Here is a 23,544-nt window from a genome sequence, read left to right as displayed (position 1 = left end):
TTAGCAGGGTGCACGTATCCTCTATCGTTATAACAATGTTGTCATTATAATTACTGACGTGCGATTCTTAATTAATTTTAAGGTCTACGGAAATGTAATAACGATGGTAGAGGAGGTGAACATGTGTTTTTCAGTTGCTAATGACGGTCTCCCGACCCAGCGTTTCGATCAACAGGGGCATGCAGCTTAATTAATTAGCTTAGCTCAGATGAATCAAAGAAGAGCTTGTTGTTTGTACGCCTGCGATTCAGTTCGTCGATCTGTGACTCAAATCAAAGTCGAGCTTGGAGCCTTGTACTACCGTTGGAGTTGGATGCTTCAGCAGTTCAGCTTACCACTACTCGTCTTAGGGGAATTTAACTTTTTGCCATCTTTAGGTTTGGCAATTAGCCAAATACCTTCTTAGAATTGCACTTATTATTTTGTCATTGGAGAGAGAAAATTTTCTATTTTTTTGCCACTTTGTGTACTGTATGCTACCATATGTGCATGCTAACATAGAATGGACATGCAAAATTACCAATCTACCTCTGATTGAAATACTATATAAGCTCGGTTTAGTGGAGATAAAATTAGAAAATAAATTGAAATATAGAAAGTAATTGGTAAGACAACTAATAATATCATCTAATTATTTAATTTTAACAATATCATATTATTATTTAATTTTAACAATATCATATTATTATTTAACTTTTGACATTATCATATTATTATTTAATATTATTTAATTTTAACACTATCATATTATCATCTAATTATTTAATTTTATCATATTATTAGTTGTCTTACCAATTACTTTCTATATTTCAATTTATTTTCTAATTTTGTCTCCACTAAACCAAGCTTACATACTATTTTAGTCAGGGGTAGATTAGTAATTTTGCACGTCTATTCCATGTTGATATGCACATGTGGCAGCCTATAGTACATACGGTGGCAAAAAAATTAGAAAAGCTTCTCTCTAATGACGAAATAATAAGTGCAATTCTAAGAAGGGTATTTGGCTAATTGCCAAACCTAAAGATGAGAAAAAGTTAAATTCCCCCTCGTCTTAAGGGTTAACAAAACTGCTCGGTTTTCATGAAACCAACAGTCTCCGGATTCTAAAAACTGGTCGGTTTTGGTTGGCTTCCGTACAAAGTTTTATGAAAATTGTCGGTTTTTTATAGTTTTCGTTCAGTTTTCAATAAACCAGCTAAGAGTGTGTTTTTACTTCCAAATAGGAGAGTTAAACCCTCGTGGCGGTATTTTCCGGCCCTAGATAATGTGTTCTTTACTGGTATATATATTTGTTTGGTTGGGGAGGATATTTAACTACTTGACACTTACAGAATAACACGTTTTTATTATTCTTATATATTTGTCATGGGGGGAGTGTATTTGCTAACTAATTATTACTTTTGTGTTGAGTTATGATCCAAATCCCTAGTATGGGAGACCGACTTCGACGGAGCGAAGCGGAGTTCAATAGTCAATTCATACAATAGCTACCTACAAAACATTAATGCATGGTCTCACATGTCATAAACACGCTGTGTCTTGGAGTCCGTGTTGTAGCTAGCTACAAATTAGTAGCATACCTCTCTTCTCTCTCCCCTCTTATCTGTTTTAAATATGTTTATAGCTAGCTTATAGACTACTATTGTACCTACAATAAGCCAACTATTAGCTCCAATTCATCTATAGTCAATCTAATAGTCAATTCATACAATAGTTAACCTACAAAACATTAATACATTGTCCTATATGTCATACACATATTGTGTCTTGGAGTCCGTATTATAACTGGCTACTACTACAAATTACAAATTAGTAGTCCACATCTCTTCTCTTCCATCTTATCTCTTTTAAATATGATTATAGCTGGCTTATTGTAGGTACAATGGTAGGCTATAAGCATATTTAAAAGAGATAATAGAGTAGAGAGAGGACAGTAAGCTACTAATTTATAGCTAGCTATAGCACGAACTTCAAGACGCAGTGTGTATATGACATATGAGACCATGTATTAATATTTTATAGGTGACTATTATATAAATTAGCTATTAGATCGACTATAAATAAATTGGAGCTATTAGTTGGTGAACTTGCTCTTATCTAATCAAGTTGAGCGACTAATCTAAATTCTTTTTACAAGCCATCGTATGTACCTTGCATTTTGGTCTTAAAAAGAAATACTCCTATCAAGCAATAGATTCTGCCAAATTAAGGCACAGTAGTACAGTACACCATTGGAACAATGGAACGATTAAGAGCAATTGTATCCTTCTTAAGAAGGTACTAGGCATCAAATTTTATATTAAATTTTTTATATTTTTTTAGTACCTAAGATATCAAAAGGTATCAAAATTTACATAAAGAAAAGTGATATTTTTTTATATCTTCTTAAATATCTTCTAGTATCTAAGGTATCAAGAGGTACCAAAATTTACATTTAAAAAAATGATACCTACTGATATCTTTCGACTACCGTAAAATTGCTCAACGATTAAGGTGGTGTTTAGATTGAGAAAATTTTTGGAAGAAGTGTCACGTCAAATGTTTGACTGGACGTTGGAAGGGGTTTTCGGACACGAATGAGAAAACGAATTTCACGGCTAGCCTAGAAAGCGCGAGACGAATCTTTTGAGCTTAATTAATCCGTCATTAGCACGTGTTAGTTACTGTAGCACGTTTGGCTAATTATGGACTAATTAGGCTCAAAAGATTCATCTCAAGATTTCTTACATAACTATGCAATTAGTTTTTTGGTTCATCTATGTTTAATGCTTTATTTAGGTGTATAAAAATTCGATGCGCATGTTTTTGGAAAAAAATTTAGGAACTAGGGGCGTTTAGTTGGTAAAATGAAAATTTTTGCGTGTCACATCAAACGTTTGACCGGATGTCGGAAGAAGTTTTCGGATAAGAATGCAAAAACGAATTTCACGGTTGGCATGGAAATCGCGAGAAGAATCTTTTGAGCCTAATTAATCCGTCATTAGCGCATGTGGATTATGTAGCACTTATGGCTAATCATGTACTAATTAGGCTTAAAAGATTCGTCTCACGATTTCTCACGTAACTGTGTAATTAATTTTTCGATTTATCTATATTTAATATTCTACTTATATTTAGGTGTCTAAAGGGAAAATTTTTGGGAGGCCTAAACAACCCAAAAAAACTTGTGAGCTCTACCCAGTACATGCGTGATGTCACTAGGCCTACTGCACTAGCACACTTGGTAAGCGTGAAAACTAGACTATGACTAGTCGTTCCCATTCCAGCTCTCAAATCTTGAGAAAAGTTGGGCTGTGAATTTGGCACGAGTGATCAATTCTCAGAGTCACGTCAAATGTAGTTCTACCATGATTCTGTCACTTTGGCTTTGCAAGAAACATCGATGGAACAGGCGATCAGGAACAGCTAATGGCTCCAATATTAAAAACAGCCAATTTTGGACAGGACCGTAGTTAAGTATACCTGCTTAGATTACTGCAAGCATGTAAACAGCCAATCACACCGACACATAATACAAGCCCCAGATTCTCTTATTGGGGATGCAAATTGGGTGTCTAGGTGAGGGTAATATACTCCCAAGGGCCAAGTCATCCAACTCATGAGAGTCTCTCCCATCTGCTGCTGCTGCTGCCCTAGCTGATTAAACATTTTTTTCTGTAGAGCTCTGCTGATTTGTTTCTGAAGTCACTCAATCTCTATTATTGTGTCAAATTTTGGGGCTCTACTTGTATCCAGAATAAAGAAAACAAAGGAAAAGAAAGATCCTTGTGGAGATGGAGACACCTCAGCATACAAGCAAGCAGCAGGATGCCTTACAGTGTTTGCTTTGACCATATCCCCCAAATCCAGCCAGTCCTTGCATTTCAGACTGTAGAGGAAAAGAAGGTGAAAAGATTACAAGATTCCTTATGTTTTTGCTTCCTATTCTTCTTGCTTTTCCTATCACCCCTGGTAGAGGGAAGAAGAGGCAGAAGAGAGAGAGAGGGAGTGGCTGTAGGTAGGCTGGCAAGGAGAGAAAAGCCCAAGTGTACAAATAGATTGCAGTATGTCAGTTAGAAAGAGATCTCCTCCTCCCTCATTCAAAGCTTGGTGTGGAAGAGAAGCACCTTCACCTTCCCTCCCCCCCACCCTTAAAAACAAAACCACCATAGTTTAATCCTAAAGTACTACGGCAACAATATAATGCTGCTACAACAACAAAAATACTAGTACTAGTATAAAGTGTATAATTGAACTCAAGAGATTTTATCTCTGTCTCAAATAGCCGTTTTACGGTATAAGACTTCTACGTCTTAACTAGATTTCGTAAATGAATCTAAACATATATATAAAAATATGTATTGAATCTAAACATATATATATAAATATGTATTGATTAATGAATAGAACTAAAAAGTCTTGGGGGTCATCTTTTGGGGTTTTAAAAGAAAATGTCAAATGACATATTTGTAAACGAAAAATAATTTACGAATAAAACTTTTATATACATGTTTATAATGATCTAAAAACCAAAGCTGAAAAATAAACTACAATAAAAACATCAAATTTAAAGTTAAAAATTTAAGTTTTGGCTTATAAACAAAAGCAAAAGTCAAGTCATAAGATAGGAATGTTACCATCTAGAATGGAGGGAACATAGTGTACGAGAAGTTGAAAGCAAAAATAGTTGTGATGACGAGGTGTTTGGCTGTGCTATTCTTACTTTTTCTTAATATTTTTTTGGTTTTTACATACCCGCTTCCAAAATGCCAAAGGGTGCATTTTATGTAAGAGGTTTGAAGTTTATCATTTTATCATTCTAGAATAAATTCACTTTATAGTAGTTCATTTTATCATTTATAATATTAAATACTATCAAAAATATTTTATTTTTTTATGAAAAGGCACTTGTATCTGTCCACAAAATGGTCTATTTAGGTGATGTTTAGATTGGGAAAATTTTTGGGAGAAGCGTCACGTCAAATGTTTGATCGGATATCGGAAAGGGTTTTCGGACACGAATGAAAAAACGAATTTCACGGTTAGCCTAGAAACCGCGAGACGAATCTTTTGAGCCTAATTAATCCGTCATTAGCACATGTTGGGTACTGTAGCACTTATGGCTAATTATGGACTAATTAGGCTCAAAAGATTCGTCTCAAGATTTCTTTCGTAACTATGCAATTAGTTTTTCGGTTCATCTATATTTTAATGCTTTTATTTATATGTCCAAAAATTCGATGTGAGTTTTTTTGAAAAAAATTTTAGAAACTACACAATGCCTTACATTGTGTAAAATCTTAAGAACATGGTAGAAGCATTGCTGTCTGCTATAGTTTATGTGATCACCTAACCTACTATTGCTACTTGGTCAAAATATTTTCTCTTATTTCAAAGTTGCGGTTGTGTCCAGTGTTTCTACTGCTGCAGAGCCAAAACAATAAACAACAATGGAAAAGAAAATCACAGTAGGGTAGGGCACCTCCTCTTCGTCCAAACTTATCTACATTCTACTTCTACAGCCAAACCGGGGCCCACTAGACAGTGAGGGTATGCAAGGTTGGGCAGGTGAGAAGTGTATGCTACTATTTTTTACTCCCTGCTTTATTTTTCTCCTTGATACAGCTATTCTTTTTGTACTAAAGTAGAGCAAGCAGTAAACTACTCCTACTGGTACACTAGTCTCTTGTAACTTTTGATTAGGTGTTAGCTTACGCTAAGGTTTTGGAAATATTTAGAGCGATGTGAGAGAGTGAGAGAGAGAGAGAGAGGGAGGGGGCAGTTGCAGTGGTTAACAACCCTTTGCCAGAGGGCAAGAAGGAATCATTTCACCTCAGTGGCAGGTAACAAACACCACCTAGCTGCAGCTCTCTTCCTGCCCTTTTGCTCCCTCTTGTCCATAAAATCTTTCAGCACAACACCCTCTCCCCCCTGCGGTCAAATTGCGGCCGAGAAAACTGAGCTGTGTCCAAATGCGCACCAGCACCAGGTAAGATGCTGTAAAGAAAGAGAGAACAAAAAATGAAATTTTTGAGAGGAAGAAGATCATCAAGCTATGCTCTTTTTGGCCTTCTTGAATTATTTCAGCACGCTCACATGTCTCCATTTGCAGGTGAATTGGTGGTGGTGGGCTCTTGCAGTGTTCATGTGATCTCGCGAGGTCAGGTAATTTTCAAACAGTTAATGTCTTGAACATTTTTGCCTGTGTTCCATTCAAGATCTTTATGCCGCGCCTATTACGCGGTGGAGTAGTCAAAGGTTGTTGCTTTCCTTCCTCCTGCTCTTGGAAAGCTTCAACACTGCGCTAGTAATGTCTCACAGATCCTAGTCCAGCTACCTACGCATTCAAATGGCCTCACGCCCTCACCAGTTCAGTCTGAACTTCTAGCTTGCTCACTCTGCTTCCTTTTATAAGCTTTCCTGATGTGCAGTAGTACTAATGTTCTTACTTTAGCTTCGTATTTGCGATTTCATAGGTAATGAAGATTTCATAGGCTGATCAAAACCTTAATGAGGGGATGTTCATCTTTCCATGTTCCCCAGAGTGTGCTAGTTTGATGATTTCATCATCCAAATAGGTTTTTCAGTTCAATTCTGGGCATTTTTAGGTGTTCTTTTGAGCTTCTTGGGACTAGCTGCCTAGCCATATCCAAAAGGAAACGCACTTCTTGGTTAGTTCCTAACTTGTTTGGAAGCTGTACATCCAGTGAAACAACACTTTTTTCTTTAAAGTTCAATGGTGGTAATGTAGTACATGCCTATTTCTTGAAGATTTGGTAGGCTTTTGCTGTTTCCAATTAGCTTTGGTGTTTTTGAGTCTTTTAGGAAGAGCAGGCTCTACTCTGGTCTCATCACTTTGCTCCAAAAGAATAAGTTAGTGAGTGCTGTTTGCTTAATGATGGAGTCATTTCTCCCGTGTTTCTCATCCCTTTGAGATGCTCTGGGTTTAAAGTCTCACTTTCTGGCCTGTGTTCTTCTTTAGTGGCAGAATTTATTTGTTCCTTAAGGCTCTGAAGCATATCTCCAGCTGTTACAGCAGACCTTTTCCTGGATGGTGATCCTTCTTTTGGCCTTCTTTTATCTTTAGATAAGGATACTGTAGTTGTTCTTGAAGGGACTGGTTGCCTTTAAATTTCACCTCTGTATGAGGATTATCAGTTGAGTTGTTCATTTGAATAAAAGGGTTTCCCAGGATTGATAAAAATTTCCTGTGGGTGTTCTTGAACTTTTGGTGTCTTTTGGGGGCAATGTAGTTGCTGTTCTCATATATCTTCTCCTTTTTGTTCTGTACTGGACAGGGAAGAAGAAAAGACTGGAGTTTCTGAACAGTTGGAGATGCATTCAGGCCAGCAATCTGATCAATGTCCTGGTCCAAATAGTAGCAAAGAGTTCTTGGGGGTGAACTGGGATTCTATTGTAATGCATCAAAAGATGGGGTATAACAGCGGACCATTTGGATTTCAAGGCTACCCGTTGGAATTAGAGGATAGAGAGGGGCTGTATAGATCTCCCAACGGTTAGTAATTCTTAACTTAGTATTATGCAGTTGGAGAGATTTTTGAAGTAATGATTCTGTAGATAAATCCTAATGGCAACCAATAATCTCATAGGCGCATTCTGTCAAAACATCCAAATGAGTGATGATCATAGTAGTGGTCTGAAGAAAAGGAAAGGAGTAGATGATTGCATTCGCTTGTTGAACACTTCTGCAAGTAGCAGGATACAAGTATACTTTCTTTCCTATCCTATCTACGTTATATAATCTTTGTGTGGAATTATATATGTCGATGGTTTCTTCTCTTATAGCAATAGCTAACTGAATTATATTGTTGGTTTAGAATGTTGGTGATCAACCGACAGAGGTTTCATCTCAGCAAGAAAGGGTATCAATGGAGGAGGACAACCAAAAGAGTTGCTCCAAAATGCAAAGCAAGGAAGATTCTTCTGATGGTGATGGCACCAAGGAAGATTATGTTCATGTCCGGGCAAAGCGAGGCCAAGCCACTAATAGCCACAGCCTTGCAGAAAGAGTAAGCTTCTGAGTAGTACTCCTGACTCTTGAGCTCCCAGTTCAGTCTGCTTTGTGATCTTCCTTTACTCATTATTGAGTTGATGGAGCTCTTTGCAGCTGAGGAGAAAAAAGATAAGCGAGAGGATGAAGCTGCTTCAAGATCTTGTACCAGGTTGCAGTAAGGTAAATCTCTTCTTTTTGCTGCAAGAAAATTATCTGAGACTATCTTGTGCTGTGCAACTTAATATTGTTCCCTCACAGATCACTGGCAAGGCAGTCATGCTTGATGAGATAATCAATTATGTACAGTCACTACAACGACAAGTCGAGGTACTATTAGGGCTCGATTCAATTATTTCTTGTGTGTGTGGACAGTTGGAATTTCACCCTGTTATCTAACACAATCTGTAACTTGCAGTTCTTGTCGATGAAACTTGCAACTGTCAACCCTGAGCTTAGCTTTGATATCGAGCAGATTCTGTCGAAACAAGTAATTACTACTGCAGATCATTCTAAATTTCTAATGTTTACAAAGTTGTTTTGGATCTTCTTTGTTCACAGAATTCTTGTTTTCAGATGATGCTTTCACAAGATAGACATCTTGCTTTCTATGGAGTCGACCCAGGATCAAGCGCCCTAGTTGCTCATTTTAACCAAGGAATCATGCAGCCAGAAATGATGTGCAATATTTCCGATCCTGTAGATGTTTTGCAGGGAACAACAATTCATGACATTTCCACAGTTAATCAGGTAGCTTCAGGTCATCTAAGATAGCGAAATCACACACGAACTAACTAAATTGTAGCAATGGACTTACTCAAACCTTGAATCTAGATACCTGCTATGTGGGAAGGCCTTCAGAACATTCCTCATATGAACTTCAACCCTGGTGCAGCAGCAGATAGCAGCACCAACAATGCTGGTATATATGATCCTCTCCTGTCTTAAAATTACATATGTTAGTACTGTCTGAGTGATCAATCCAACACATTGTACTGTTCCTTTTGCAAACTGCAGGTTCCATGAAGATTGAAAAGTGAGCAGCTGGTGCCTGGTAAAGCTTCCCTCAGTTGCTCGGTGAATCATAAAGCATTTGCAGTATCAATTTTTGTATAGCTGGAGGCCTAACCATTCATTGCCATTGCCGGTTTCCATATCTTGGCTCCCCATAGTGTATGGTTTTATCATATGGCATCTGAAGATTGTGTACAGTTGGAGCTGAAAAAAAAAACTGATTCCACTGTAAATCACTGTTGTGTTTAGATTGTGGAAATGGGAACCTTTGTACTATTCATGAGCTCCAAGATTGGGACCAAGTATTGATGGGCTTAGGGCATGCAAACGGGTAGGATGGACTTTTGGTACAAAAATTTTAAGGAATTGAATCTATCGGAAGTTCATGATCTACACACTATTTGCAACGAGAACTTGCAGGTTACCAGTGCATGTGAACATGTGATTGTGTGAAGGAGGTGTCAGTCAGCCTGGATATGTTCATCTTGGGAACTAAAGAAAGACATTGTCTTATATTTGATCGACTTCTGCTGAATTGATATTCACAGGCTGATGCCAATTGAGAAAAGGAGTAAAAGAGCAAGAAGTTTATGTGCCTGAAGGAAATTAATGGTCAACAACTTGCTCCACACTGCTTGGAATGATCAATCAAACTGCAGTCAAACTGGCAACCGGCCTTGCATTAAACTGCAGCCAATTGCATATAAACTCGCCTGTAGTCCTTTTTAACCCTTTTTTTTGTTCGAATGCGAGTTAACGGTAGCTAGCTTAACCCGACCTTGTAATGACGCCACGGCTATTACGATGAAATGGTTTGATATTATTACTAGGTCCTCGTTTAAGTTTTTGATGACTTCTGGCGCACACAAGCATCACCTTTTCGTAGATTTTTCTTATACAACAAATCAAAACATTGAAACAAAGTTCTCCGCTGATATTCCTCCAATAGATAAGGAAGGGCAATTATGCACGTCCTCTGGAAGAACCGAGTCTGAAACTGAACGAAATCTCTAGTCGTCCGTCTATATAATGGTGTGCATTGCGCACACCACCTTCAGTAAAGCTTATACGAAGCCTACAAAACTGTGCAAGCTTATAGTGAACGCCTCACAAGTCAACAACAAATTAGCCTTCCACCTTCTTCCTTTTTCGTCTATCCTGCTCTCCATCTCTTTCATTCCTCCCTCGCCTCCGTGATTTCCCCTGGAAACAGGAGATCAATAAACAGAGCATCATGTTTCAGTCAAACGGTAGAACTGATTAGTGGTGGTAGAATATATGGATTGCTAATATCTATAATCAACAAAACCCATTTGAAATATTGATGCTTCGTATATTCAAAGTACAACGGCTCAATTTGACGCTGTTATGTCGTGCATATTTTTAAAGTTGTGATGGAAAAGAAGAATTTATATAAATATATATATATATATTCAAAATCAAATTCATGATGCCCTAGTAAAAAGAGTCACAAAATTAACCAAAAAGGAAAGAACAGCACTTCCATTTGCATTTCATAGAACCATTGGCCCATTGCATTTAAGCACTACAGTGTTTCCATAGGACCTTAAGGCCAGACCCACACACCTGACATCACAAGATTAACCTTTTTCCTTTTGTTTACATAGAACAATTACCAATTTACCATGACAGATGATGTTGAAACGTTACCTTAACTACATGACAGGATGTGACTGAATGAAAGAGTAATTTCAAAGCATTTCACCCTACCATTTGCCACAATTATACTGACATGTGAATACTATCCGAACAAAAGGAAATACTCCCTCCGTGCCTTCCACCAAGACTTCATCTTTGTAGCGAATACATAGTTGGTACAAGTAAGTAACAAATGCATTGGAGTTTGTAGAAGTGAGGAACATATGTATTGGGATTTGTTAAATTAGGGGGCACTTGCATTGTAGCTTTGCTAAAGTAAAGGGCATTATGGTCTTTTAGCTTTGTCTTGATATATGTGGGATGTGAGAAAGATGAATTTCTTTTGGACGGAGGGAGTGGGCTTTATGAGAATGATTTATTGGGACTGCCCCTTGGATATGAAGTCGATGCTTAAAAAAGTTCTGTGAGAAATCAAAGCAAAGTGCAGTCTCTAAATCTGTTACTTGAAATTGAGTTTTTGCGATACTTTTACCAAACACAATGTGTTTTGTAAAACTTTGCTCATTGCTGGGAAGAAATAGCCAAGTAAACAATAACTTAAGCCAGTTCATCAATGACCTCGTGTAATTAACTGCAATCCCAAATTGTAACAGAATCTAGTATCCATGGCATCAATATCTGACCAGTAGCCACAAATAAAGCATTCATAAAAGGTAAGCAGCAGTTAATAAAAGTATGATTAATTGATTGTTCATAACATTGTAGGCTGCAAAGTTGCAATATCATTTCAACGTAAATATTGCTTGGTTATGGAATGGATGTACCTCAGCAGAGAAAGTCTTAAGGGGATCACTAGTTTTGCCAGATCCGCCCTTGAATCCCATTCTTTTCCTCCTCCGTGGCTTATCGATACCCATAGCAGCCCTTGAAAGTTTGACCGCATTGCTTGCTTCTTTTGTTGTGGGGTCAATTAGGTACTCAGGGACATCACGCAGGTGTGCAGGAATTTCCTTGTTGCTCAGTAACTTATCATGTTTGAGCAAATCTGAAAGAGTAAATAGACTCATCAAACCCATTAATTTAGGCAAGTTAAATATTAGAGTTGTTGTTCTTAACAAAATGAATCTAACCAAGGTCCCTCGGATTCTCTTCAAAATGAGCCTTCAACCTAAGATGACAAGACATAGCTTCACTATTAGAAGAAAAGCATGCAGCAGAAAATGACCAGTAAATGAAAGAAGGTAAATAAAAAAAAATCATGTGTGTGTTTCCTTGTATATACATAAATAAATGTTTGCTTCGATTTTTGGAACCGATGATGTGGCATGCATAATTTAGTTAGTAAGTTGCTATGAAGCTCTACATGAGAGGCTATATGCATGTCCCAGTCCCTCTTAATGCATGCGGTTCAGTTATCACCATGACATGTGCATTTGCTTAACAATCAACCCCTTTCTTACTTCTCGGAGTTGAGGATTTCATTCTTTATGTCTTGGCGACGTGCTTCTTTTATATCACGGGTTGTCACACTCCTAGCTACATCCTGTAAAACAAATGTCAATTAGCATTAGCTACCAGAAGCCTTATTAATGAAATGGCAGCCAGGTTCCTGCATGTTATAAAAGAAGAAAGAAAGCAAAAAAGCCACCAAGATGTAGTATGATTTATCAAAATTCAAGAAGAATAAATCAACTCAATAACCATATCAGTTGATAAATGAACATTAGTCAACATAACTTTGCAAAAATAAACTCCGGTAACAATAATATGATTAATGTAGAGCCAGATTACTATCGGCCCAATAGCCTTCGTCATCAAAACCCTCTTGCAGCTAAAAGCCACATCAGGCATTGTATTACTAAAACAGCTGGACACAGTTAGACAGTATGGAGGGCCCAAAACTAATAAAAAATAGAAATCTCTTGGTTATATTTCATGTTCGATGGGAGTGACCTACCATACCAATCTCATAATGATGCTAATCGAGATTTATACACAATATTTAAATGGCTACTGACGGGGTTAGGTCAAATGAGAGAAGAGAATTTGGTAAAGACTGAAAGAAATCATAAAATGGGACACAACCTTGAGATAATTAAATAAGCATGAAAAACCAGTAGCCATACATGGAAATAAAATACAATAAACCACTACTGCCTACAGTTGGATAGGGTGACATAGGACATTACCAGATGAATTTTGACATTGGTGAATATAAGAATATATCTAGACCCATGCCTTACCAGTGTTTGAGAAACCGGACCAGTCTTTGGTTTCAAAAGTTTACATTTTGACAATTAAGAATACTACTATCAAGAAAGCGGCCCAAAAAACACGGAATTCTAGCTGGAACACCAGTTTGCTACTAAACAAAGAAATACCACATGCCTAACTTCTCTTTTGATGATCATGCTCTATTCTAACACCGTAATAGAGGCAAAAATACCAATGAAAATGTATTTTAATAAAAAATGGAATATATCCATGGTGTACACTCCATACCTGAGCTCTATAGCGTAAGGATTCGACAGCATTTTTTGTAAGTAGTGGAAAAGGAGAAATGCATCTGGTGTCTCCTTTTTCAACATCTTTTAACATATTTTCAATGTCTTCAAAAATGTCGTTCTCCTCTGGTGAAACCTGAAAAGGTCAACGCCAAAGAAGGAATAAGTAACAGAACAGACAGAATCCAAACAAGTTAACCATCTTTGTGATGAGTTTTGTGATTGAACCACATAAAAGTTGAACTTACAAGCGATATGGACGCACCAGTTTTATTTGCTCTCCCTGTTCGTCCTACTCTGTGAACATACCCAGCAGGATCTGGAGGCATGTCATAATTAACTACCTAAAAAAAGGACAAATATTAAAAATTTCAATCCTGCAACCTTATCCAGAAACTACAGGTCACATTGGAACCAAAAAATAATAACAAATACTTTACTATCTGGTTCAAGACAAAATACTGATTTTAAAACAAAACAATATCAGTGAATGCCAAGCAATTCTATGCTCAGGTACCTTTTGGTCACAGTGGGATCTGGTGGTATGCTTGTGTACATCAATTTATTAACTTACCGTGAATACATTTTTGAAGTCAATTCCTCTAACAACACCAAATTCAGCATCTAGAGTTTGCTGCAACTGCTTGCGCGATACCTTGGAATCCTTTTTATTTCCCTTATTGGCTTGCATCTCCACTTTAGACTTATTGTCGTCCGTTGCTATCAGATAATCAAATAGCCTGGCATTGAATGCCTAAAAGAAATAAAGAGATAGTTTCAATCACCTCCAGAGCCAACTTATCAAAGCGAGTAATTGGATTAAGCCTATCATGCAAGTTATGAAACAATAACTGGAAAACTTAGCATTGCATGATATTTGACTTTCCTCAACGACTGCAAATGTCAGGTTGAGCTTTGTCTCATTAACCCTTTTATTTTAATGGTTTTCAAATACTGAATAATATTGAAGTTCACATGATTGAACAACACAAAAATATATTCTTACCCAGACTTCTTTAGAGCACCTGAGCTTAAACATTTTCTGGAACGCATTATTAACACCTTTGATGTGGTAAGCTTAAAATTTAAATTTACATGAACACAATTCCATTTCCCTAAAGATTTTCCAAAAACAAGATGAAAACTACTGAAACATAGCAAACGGCTTACCTGTTCAATAAACATTTAAAAGAAAAATATATATTTACTCTGGAAATTACCATCAATTATTTTGCATACATAAAGCATACACACTGTGGAGATGCTACCTGAATAATATGGAGCCGCGAATTTTGTGGTAATTCAGCATTTAACACCGAAGATCTTATCCCAAACTGTAAAAAGTATAACATATTCACCATAAGGATAATTTTTCATCGTAAGCACATTTATTGTAAAAAAATGGGGCCAGAATCAAGGAATATATTGGTTGGACAAAGTATTCTGCCAGAAAAAACATACCCTCCAAATATGTTAGAGCGAGGAGTCAACATGCTCCCAAGTATGGCAACTTAAGACAATGTGTTGGACTGTTGGGTGTTGTTAGTTCAGTACTTTATACACTTTTATTTTTCCAGCACAAGCAATTAAGGATTAAACAAAGTAATGTTGCAAAGTCAGTATGCTGTGGAATCTTCCAAGTGTTCAACAACTTGGCAGAAACTTATCCTAACATTCATCCCCATAACTATTTGTTTCTCATGCAACAACTCAATCAAGAAAAGCTCGTCACTCCGGTATCAAGTATCTAGACTAGCATAACATTTTCAACTTGATATATGTTCAGATAGTAATCAGACCACAGCCTAAAGTTAAGGTTTAGACAACACAACTTAATACAATGAAATAAAGCAACGAAAAGTAGTTACAGATAACAAATTAAGAAACCAAATAGCCATACTTATTTAATTATAGACTATTTTAAGAAGGTAGTGGTTCCATTTTACCTTCTCCAGAAACAGCCTTAATTTGAACGCTGAGTCAATTGAGTTGACAAATATTAGAACTTTCTTCTGAATAAGCTCCAACTTTAGGAGTGCAAGGATATAAAGCATCTTATCCTTAGCATCACATGGTATCTGTTGGCAAAATTGAATGGGAGTAGATGAGATATAAGCGACAGCAAGAAAGCTTGGGGTAAAATCAGCAAGGTAGAATTAATCATCATTAAAGAGTCGTCCCAGAAAAAAGACTATACAGGAACATGAAACCATAGGATAATTAAAAAGTTTGTTGGGAATTTATGGATATCCAAGAGGAATTTTGATATGTTTAAGTATAAAGCCAATACAATAAGAGAAGGAAAGATTGCGAAAGGCAGGAAAAGGTACTTGCCCAAAATTGTTGCACATTTTTTGGGACCACATCCTCTTTTGCATGACCAACCTCTGTAAGAGTCAGAATAAAAGGGTTGTGCAGAAGTAGCTTTGTCAGCTTCTCAATATCAGCGCTGTAAAATGAAGTCAAGGTTGTTGTAAGACCAAATATATGAAACCTAAATGGAAGCAATGGCACAGAGGAAACAAACTAGCTTACTCCCTCTGTCCCCCAAAAAACCAACTTCTGGGGGTGAACCTGGACACCAGGTTGTCCAGATTCATCCCCAGAAGTTTATTCTTTTTGGGATGGAGGGAGTATGTTCTATCAACCCAAGGGCACAAACATTGTGGATTCAGCCTCTAGACTAATGATGCTAAATTGATGTTGAACTGCTAGCAAAATCTCATCAATAGATGCAATGGCACAAACATGTTGGTATTGTGAAAAATCCACCAAGAGATTAGCATGGTAAAAATTTAAAGCTGCAAAAAAAATAATCCGAATTTCGGTAATTACCAGGCTCCTTCCATTTGATTAAAATGTTAATGCTCAGAGTCATACATGTATACCCCAAATCAAAACAGATTGAATAATTGAAGAAAAGTAAGGAAGATGAACCAGATTTCACCTTGACGTTGCAGACATCAGAATGGATTGACAGCTTCTTGGGATATGTGGAACAAGAGCTTTCAAGTCATCTTCACAGCGATAGGACAGAAGGAGGTCAGCCTGAAAACTAACAATCAATAGATTGGTACCTCCTTGGAATTAAACTTACTGAGCAGTACCCACAGAAAAGGCGTCAAATATGGATATACAATACTAAGAGAGTAAGGCAGCATATTAGGCATGAAAGTGCACAGTAAACAAAACTTTGGCGCTTACAAAATCAAAATATGCAATTCCAAAACATGGTAGCTTCTAAGGCCCTGTTTGTTTCAGCTAGGGATTATTGTAATCTAAATTATTGAGTCCGATTATTGTAAGCTGGATTATTATAAGCTAAGGTAGATAATTATTTTAAGGGACAATTTTGTTTTTACCCTTATTTTGATCTCTAATATTGATTTTACCCCTCCTTTTTAGGGTTTTCATTTTCACCCCTATTTTTTTGAACTCAATCAAAAGTTTGCCCCTCTTTTGGATGGAGGGTACTAACGGCGTTAAGTCAGCCGTTAAAGCACCATTTAACCCTTTGTGGAAATTTTATTTTTATTCTTGTATGTTTATCATTTGCGGTTTTGCCCTCCGTTCTAAATTACATAAATATATATACATCAACAGAAGCACTATTAAAAATACAATGATAAAAATGAGATTTTCGATAAAGGGTAAAATGGTACTTTAATGACTAACTTAACACCATTAGTATACTCCATCCAAAAGAGGGGCAACATGTGGATTGAGTCCAAAAAAACAAGGATAAAAATGAAAAGCCTAAAAAAGAGGGGTAAAATCAATATTAGAGATCGAAACAAGGGCAAGAACGAAATTGCCCCTTATTTTAAAATATCCAAGGGCAGTGGGTATAAAGCCGCCCAATAATCTTTAAAAAGCACCTTTAGATGAGCTTATCAGATTATAGTAATTTGGGCTCTAGATTATAATAATCTGTTACAAATCCATCTATTTGTTTCAGCTTACTCCTAATAAGCCAGATTATAATAATCCCAAACTGAATCAAACAGGGCCTAAAAGGCATGGCTGTGTGGTGGCATAAAAATGTCAAAATTTACAATGGCACACCAAATTTCACACTGTTACAGGAGCACATGTCAACAATTATATGCTCATACAACGTAATAAATAAACTCCATACTCGATTAAGAAATCACAGAAGGTTTTTTAACTTGACAAAGGGCTCCTTTTTAGCTTGACAGCCAAAAACACATATAAAAGAAGTAGAAAAATACAGAGTTTAAACAGCTGTATTTCTTATGCATAAAAAAATTCTCAGCCCTTATGGAAATAAAATATTTTCCAATCCCAAGTGTGTCAAACTAAAACTAAAATAAATCATGAAAAGGTAAACAAGTGCACCTCGTCAAGAATCATCATTGATAGTGATTCTTTGATAGATGATCCACGAATAATGCCCTTCGATATGCATGCCGCAACACAAGCTGGAGTTGTAACAAGGATATTTGGGGGACCAGACAATGCGACTTTCTGCACAAAAAAAGGAAGAAACAAGTTAGTTTTGCCAGCATACATACTAAAAAATCATGAGTAATAAAATAAGATAGACTTCTCACAATATCTTTGTCTGACATGCTCGCATTCACTTGCACAACCCTCAATTTGGATGTACAGAACTCAAGGAGAGATGCCGCCTCATTATGAACCTAGCACGAGCAATTCAAATAAGCAATCACAAAGGTGTTAAGAATTATGACCATATGATGCAGTACATTGAAGATTAAACCATGGAGTACTATGAAGGTCTGATATGCAACTAAAAGATATCGACATATGTCCATTTCCATGTAGCCTATCAATTCATATGTCAATCATCGATTTGACATAGATCATTGAGCTACTTAAGTCATAGCTTATTAAACTGTCCACAAAAATCATCTCATAAGAAGTAGAGGCACATACCTGCTGGCATAACTCGCGAGTTGGTACAAGAATGAAGGCATTCGGTGCAGATTTTCGGATGCGCCCTTCTGAAGACAACTTCAATAGCTCATGCAGCATAGGGAGAAGGTAAGCAAAGGTCTTTCCGGAGCCAGTCTTGGCCTTCGCAACCACATCCTTCCCTTCCTGGAATCACAGAATTAGGCTGCTCAGCAGTTGCACAAATCACTGAAAACGTAAATGGCTGCACATCGTTCATCAGATAAGGGGATTGGCAGAACTCGGAAGCTACAGCTTTAGTTTGCCTAAATGCATACTGCAATTCTGCAAATTATGGATACTACGAAGATAAACAGAGCATGGACGTCAGAAATCGCGCACCAGGATGAGCGGGATGGCCTCTCTCTGGATCGGGGTGGCCTTGTCCAAGCCTTTCTTCCTCAGAGCCCTCTTCAGTTGCTCGTCCAAGCCAAGCTCGTCAAAGCGCACCTCCCTCTCCTCCTCTTCCTTGCCCTCCTCACCTCCCCCGGTTGCGGCGTCCGTGGCCTCCTCCTCGCCGCCCCCGGCTCCTTCTTCCCGCTCGACATCCTCCTCCACAGCGCCGTCAGCCTCTTCGTCGTCGTGGGAGGCCGCCGCCGGCGCCGCCGCTAGCTCCCCATCCTCCTCCTTCTCCGCAGCGACGGTGACCTCGTCGTCGTTTTCTACCTCCTGCTCCGCGGCCTTGCGATGCTTGCGCGAGCTTCGTTGCTTCGCCATGGAGGAGGCCGAGGAGGTTTCGGCGGCGGACGCGGCTAGGGTTTAAGACCGGGAGGTGCAGCCGCCGGCGGATGGGTAGCTCGGTTATAGTGGCAAAGTTTGCCGCGGATGCTATCTACGTCGTCCAATATAGATCAACGTGCAGGATTACACCATCCACAAAAGAAAAGGAACGGCACGAAAGAATCGAATTTGAGTAACTTTCCTGAAATGCATAAAAGTACCGATTAATACTTTACTGTATATCATAAAATTATAAATTCAATATTAAATTTATAAAACTATATGTTTAGTGACGAGGTGTGTTTAGATCCATAGCACTCAGTTGTTATAGTTTTGTGGTAAAAATGGCGTTATACATGTAGTTTATTGTATTGAATTTTTTTTATTATATACACATTTTAAAATAAAATCGTCTCAAAACTTATTTATAAAATTTGTACTGTCTAGCCACGTCAGTCGCATGGTTTATCTTGAGCAAAGGTTTTCTCAATTTGGAAAATATGTTTTAGAAACTTATATGATAATATAAAAGATTAAATTTGTACTTGTTGGATAAATTTATTATTAAATATGTAAATTTGTGATGTACAATCTAAAATATATGCGATAATCTAGTTTGTCAAATAACCTCCGTTCTTTAATGTTTGACGCTGTTGATTTTTTTTATACGTGTTTGACCATTCGTCTTATTAAAAAAAATTTATCAAATATGTAAAGCTATATATATGCATAAAAATATATTTAACAATACATAAAATGATATAAAAATAATTAATAATTAAGTATATTTTTAATAAGACTAATGATCAAACGTGTATAAAAAAATCAACAGCAGGAACGGAGCGAGTATTCAATTAGTTTGTACTAAGAAATGTGGATGAATTTTGCAAAATTCATTGTCCTTGAGGCGCTGAAATGACCCCCTTGCACCGTTGCAGACTGTGTAGGCACAAACGCTTCAGCCGCCGCCGCGCCCGACTCGGCGACTCCGGCACCGACGATGGCCGAGACGGTGGACTTGGCGAGCAGCGACGCAGCGGAGTGGCGAGCGGCGCTGGCGGCGTACGACCGCCGGCTCGCGGCCCTGGGCAAGCCTGACCTCGTAGAGGTCGACTCCTTCTACCGCCACGACCTCCCTCCTCTCCTGCGCCGCCGCGACCCGGACCCCTTCCTCGCCAAGCCCGAGCTGGTGCGCCTCCTCCAGTGGAAGCTCTCCCGCGGCAAGTGGAGGTCGGCTCCCCCGTTCTCACCCTACTCTTAGCTTCTTTCGCATTCCTCTTCCTGCATGAAACTTCTGGTTCCCCAAGGCGTGAACGCGTGATGCTTTAGAGCTTCTCGCTCAAATCTACCAAATGCGGAGATCAATTTAGTGATGCCAATATTCATCGGCTTGGGTGCTTGGGCTGATTGATCTTTTTTGGCAAATCATTACCAAACTGTTAGGAAAATAAGACAAAAGGAGATACAAATTTGTTGTGAAAAACCTTTTTAATGTGGAGGAAGAAAATCACGGAAGATAAAATCCACTAATAACAGTACTGGATTATATGTACAAGAGTGACGTATATTTATAGGCACAAATTAGACTAGACTAGTTTTAGAGTCATAGTTGATAGTTCAACAATTGTTATTTGATCCAATGCTATCCAACTCGCTGGACAAAATTCAGCTAACTTTGCTGTTTTCTTTTGCATAGGCCAAGGCTGATGGATTTTGTGAAGGGCTTGGAGGATGCAGTGGTAGAATCAGCATCACGCAAGGCATTCGCAGCACTGCCTGACCTCCGCAAGGCCATCACTGAGCTCACGGCGCTCAAGGGCATTGGCCCTGCCACAGCATCTGCCATTCTCGCTGCCTATGCGCCTGATGCTGCGCCATTCATGTCTGATGAGGTGAGCTTTTTGAAATTTCTTTTGGAAGTTCTGCATTTCCTATTGAGATGGATGCATCTTCGATGTTGTAAATGAGGATGGGCTGTGTTTAGGCGATGGTGGCAACCTTAGGCAATGCAAAGGAGTACACTCTGAAGCAGTATCTTGCTTTTGCTGAGAAGTTGCAGACCAAATCGAAGGTACTGCTTCTGTATTTGATTTTGATATGTCTGATGAAATGTTGCTAAGGCAGCATTTCCACTTGATTGTGCGGATTGAAGTGTCTGTACAGTATTCTTGGGCAGTTTGGCTAGTCAGGCACCTGCGAAACTGAACTTAGTTGATGTTCTACAGTGATTGTCACCTGTGGAGATTTTTGGTTGATACACTTTAAATGTGGTTGGTTCAATGCAAATAAACTGAAAGGGACTTCAAATGTGGTTGATTTAATGCAAATAAACTGAAAGGGAATTCAAATGTGGTTGATTTAATGCAAATAAACTGAAAGGGACTTTAAAAGATAGCTCGTTGTGTGGAGTCATTTAGAGGAATTGATTTTATCTGGCCTTTGAAACAGAACATACCACCAAAAAAATGCTGTTATCATACTGTTCATGAACTAGTGCAGAAAGAAGAGCACCCTTTTGCTGTTTTCTGATCCTGTAAATCATGACGTCCAATAAGATCAAAGACATCAGGCTTATAAATTTACAGGGTAGCCATAAATCGTATGCCAAGCTTACAGCTGTTGGCCTGTTTATTCCAGGTAGCAGCTGGCACAATAGGGTAGTATACTGATAAGCTGTTATGTACTTATGTGCTTGTATGGTACTATGGTTTATGTTATATTTGCACAATGCAAGCATATTATTCCACATTGCAAACTTTATGCTCAATAACATCAAGTAAAGCTGTGAATTCCATATCAAAATTATACTCAGTTTGTAGAACATTTAGTACTGTTAACGGAAGATCAACACATGCAGTGCTTTATAGATGCTTGCTTCGTATTTTCTGTTTCTCTTCAAGGAATTGAGTTCAAGGGGAGAAATTTTCACACCTTCTGATGTTGAGAGAGCGTTGTGGTGCTCAGCAATCGCATCCAAGTCTCTTAAGGCGCCACCGGGTGATGACCTTAAGAACAAGTCAAAGACACATGGCAAGAGAAAACGATGACTCCTGCCAGTGTTCTAGCTGAGCTAGGAATTACTGATGGTAGGTCTTAGCGCTTGGATTGTTCATTGTAGCTTGTGTGCCATGTAAGTTAAGAATGCTTTTGGACCCGCAAAAGGAATGTGTACTGCATGCTCCCGATGAGCATGTTAACCCTTTTGTACATGTCTACACGGGACATGGATGCCAGATGCTACCATGTAAAACGCTTGTTAAGGAAGGAGTTCGGTGTGTTGTTCTTTTTTTCATGATTGCATCTGTTTTTTTTCAATTCAATTTAATACTACTGCATCTGTTTTATGTTATAAGATGTTTTGATTTTTCTAGCATTCGTATAAAATAATGAATGTCAGAAAAACCAAAACATCTTATAACCTAAAACAAGTTAATGTTGTGGAGATGAAATTGCGTTATAGGCTTCGTATCATTGAAAATAAAGATAAAACTGAGCATTTGATCATTTGCATCAGGGATTGTTACACGTCAAGGGTCAAATGATCCCATTAAAGATTGTTTTTTATCAATACGAGGATGAGTGCAATATAAAACAGGTCCTGTACATTTTTGTCAACTGGGACATTGAGAGTTTGAGACTGGAAGTGGTCTGATTTAGTATCAAAGCATGTCAACTCATTTTCGCCAGCAAATTCCCAATAGCTGATAATGGTCATCCAGGAAGATGTAACTGAAATGGGGCAAAATAATCAGTTCGGATCAATCAAACAGCTTTCTTGTGTTGAGCAACCAGGTGAAAGAAACTCCAATAGCAGCCAGAGAAATGATATAAACGACATATACATTCAAATTAGCATGACTTAACATTACCTTAGAGCATCCCAACAACTCATCTAAATTTGATCATCCATATTTTTATTTGGATGATCATCTAAACTAGTTTCATCCTTCGTATCTTTATGTACCCCACTAGATCATCCATATGTGACATCCTTTATATCTCTTTGGAGCAGGAAGAGAGATCATCCAAATATGGGGCTGTTTGGATACAAGAACTTTTTTTGTAGTTTTTTGTCATATCGGATGTTTCGACGTTAATTAGAAGTACTAAATATAGACTGATAACAAAACTAATTGCATAAATAAATGCTATTTCATTAGACAAATTTTTTAAGCCTAATTACTCCACGATTAGCAAATGTTTACTGTAGCATCACATTCGTTAATCATGGACTAATTACGTTCAATAGATTCGGGGATATTTAATTATTTGCCACTATTAAAATTGACAACTCTTCAAATGCTATTATTAGATTTGTCCTTATATTTTTGCCACCAGAGAGAGAATACTCGTTTAGTTTTTGCCATGTTTGCCTACGTGGCGCAACACGTCGCCTGTCCAGCGTGGCGGCCGTCGTCTCCACGCTCTTGCTCGCCGGCGTGTTCCTCCTTGCGCACCGACTCGACGATGGCGGCGCGCACCACCACGCGTTCTTGGAGCCACCGCGTCCATCCCGCAGTCCCCGCCAAGTCCTCCCAAAATCCGCCGCCCCGGGAAGCCCGCACGCCGCCACTCCTCCGCCGTGGCCGTGGCCTCCGCACTCCTGCTCGCCGGTGTTTTCCTCCTCGCCACCGACTCAGCGACGGCGGCGCGCACCACCACGTGCTCTTGGAGCCACCGCGTCCACCTTGCCAAGCCCTCTCAAAATCTGCCGCCCCGGTAAGCCCGCACACCGCCACTCCCTCGCCATCGCCG

General features: G+C 38.4%; 3 protein-coding genes across 4 annotated transcripts; 2 read left to right on the top strand and 1 right to left on the bottom strand.

The window, feature by feature from the left end:
• The first annotated feature begins 5,894 nt into the window (after nt 1-5,894).
• On the top strand, nt 5,895-9,630 carry LOC102702544 (transcription factor bHLH74-like). 2 transcript variants are annotated; one of them, XM_006650471.3, is made up of 11 exons: nt 5,895-5,971; nt 6,095-6,147; nt 7,281-7,498; nt 7,593-7,708; nt 7,821-8,012; nt 8,111-8,176; nt 8,255-8,323; nt 8,412-8,483; nt 8,570-8,743; nt 8,828-8,915; nt 9,011-9,630. In XM_006650471.3, exons 3-11 carry the CDS (start codon nt 7,318-7,320, stop codon nt 9,031-9,033), a joined length of 981 nt encoding a protein of 326 aa, XP_006650534.1. In that variant the 5' UTR covers nt 5,895-5,971; nt 6,095-6,147; nt 7,281-7,317; the 3' UTR covers nt 9,034-9,630. The 2 variants fall into 2 exon arrangements, with proteins under 2 accessions (XP_006650534.1, XP_015691086.1); XM_015835600.2 differs by having other exon boundaries at nt 8,111-8,323.
• Nucleotides 9,631-9,810: 180 nt separating this feature from the next.
• Nucleotides 9,811-18,854, bottom strand: LOC102699392 (DEAD-box ATP-dependent RNA helicase 16). Its single transcript, XM_040521989.1, has 15 exons — nt 18,412-18,854; nt 18,052-18,216; nt 17,706-17,795; nt 17,491-17,619; nt 16,079-16,179; nt 15,466-15,580; nt 15,078-15,209; nt 14,400-14,465; nt 13,706-13,885; nt 13,380-13,475; nt 13,130-13,267; nt 12,088-12,170; nt 11,758-11,795; nt 11,452-11,672; nt 9,811-10,210 (listed from the first exon to the last, which is right to left on the bottom strand). Exons 1-15 carry the CDS (start codon nt 18,784-18,786, stop codon nt 10,133-10,135), a joined length of 2,007 nt encoding a protein of 668 aa, XP_040377923.1. The 5' UTR covers nt 18,787-18,854; the 3' UTR covers nt 9,811-10,132.
• An 880-nt stretch (nt 18,855-19,734) lies between these two features.
• On the top strand, nt 19,735-22,081 carry LOC102722948. Its single transcript, XM_006651708.3, has 4 exons — nt 19,735-20,019; nt 20,486-20,681; nt 20,774-20,860; nt 21,690-22,081. The coding sequence occupies exons 1-4, from the start codon at nt 19,790-19,792 to the stop codon at nt 21,834-21,836; spliced, it is 660 nt and encodes a 219-aa protein (XP_006651771.1). The 5' UTR covers nt 19,735-19,789; the 3' UTR covers nt 21,837-22,081.
• Nucleotides 22,082-23,544: the final 1,463 nt, after the last annotated feature.

This window comes from Oryza brachyantha, chromosome 3, assembly GCF_000231095.2.
Source record: "Oryza brachyantha chromosome 3, ObraRS2, whole genome shotgun sequence".
Lineage (NCBI taxonomy): Eukaryota > Viridiplantae > Streptophyta > Magnoliopsida > Poales > Poaceae > Oryza > Oryza brachyantha.
This window is presented reverse-complemented; position numbering and strand designations above follow the sequence as displayed.

Bases quoted from the DNA above. Each gene is read 5' to 3' on its own strand.
- LOC102722948 (XM_006651708.3), top strand. From the start codon at position 19,790: ATGGCCGAGACGGTGGACTTGGCGAGCAGCGACGCAGCGGAGTGGCGA. The intron at 20,020-20,485 runs GTCGGCTCCCCC...TCTTTTGCATAG, and splicing joins CTCTCCCGCGGCAAGTGGAG to GCCAAGGCTGATGGATTTTG. The intron at 20,682-20,773 runs GTGAGCTTTTTG...GGCTGTGTTTAG, and splicing joins CGCCATTCATGTCTGATGAG to GCGATGGTGGCAACCTTAGG.
- LOC102699392 (XM_040521989.1), bottom strand. From the start codon at position 18,786: ATGGCGAAGCAACGAAGCTCGCGCAAGCATCGCAAGGCCGCGGAGCAG. The intron at 13,886-14,399 runs GTAGCATCTCCA...TATTTCTTTTAG, and splicing joins CGCGGCTCCATATTATTCAG to GCATTCAATGCCAGGCTATT. The intron at 11,673-11,757 runs GTTAGATTCATT...TTACTCTTTCAG, and splicing joins AGAGAATCCGAGGGACCTTG to ATTTGCTCAAACATGATAAG.
- LOC102702544 (XM_015835600.2), top strand. From the start codon at position 7,318: ATGCATTCAGGCCAGCAATCTGATCAATGTCCTGGTCCAAATAGTAGC. The intron at 7,709-7,820 runs GTATACTTTCTT...TTGTTGGTTTAG, and splicing joins CTGCAAGTAGCAGGATACAA to AATGTTGGTGATCAACCGAC. The intron at 8,916-9,010 runs GTATATATGATC...TGCAAACTGCAG, and splicing joins TAGCAGCACCAACAATGCTG to GTTCCATGAAGATTGAAAAG.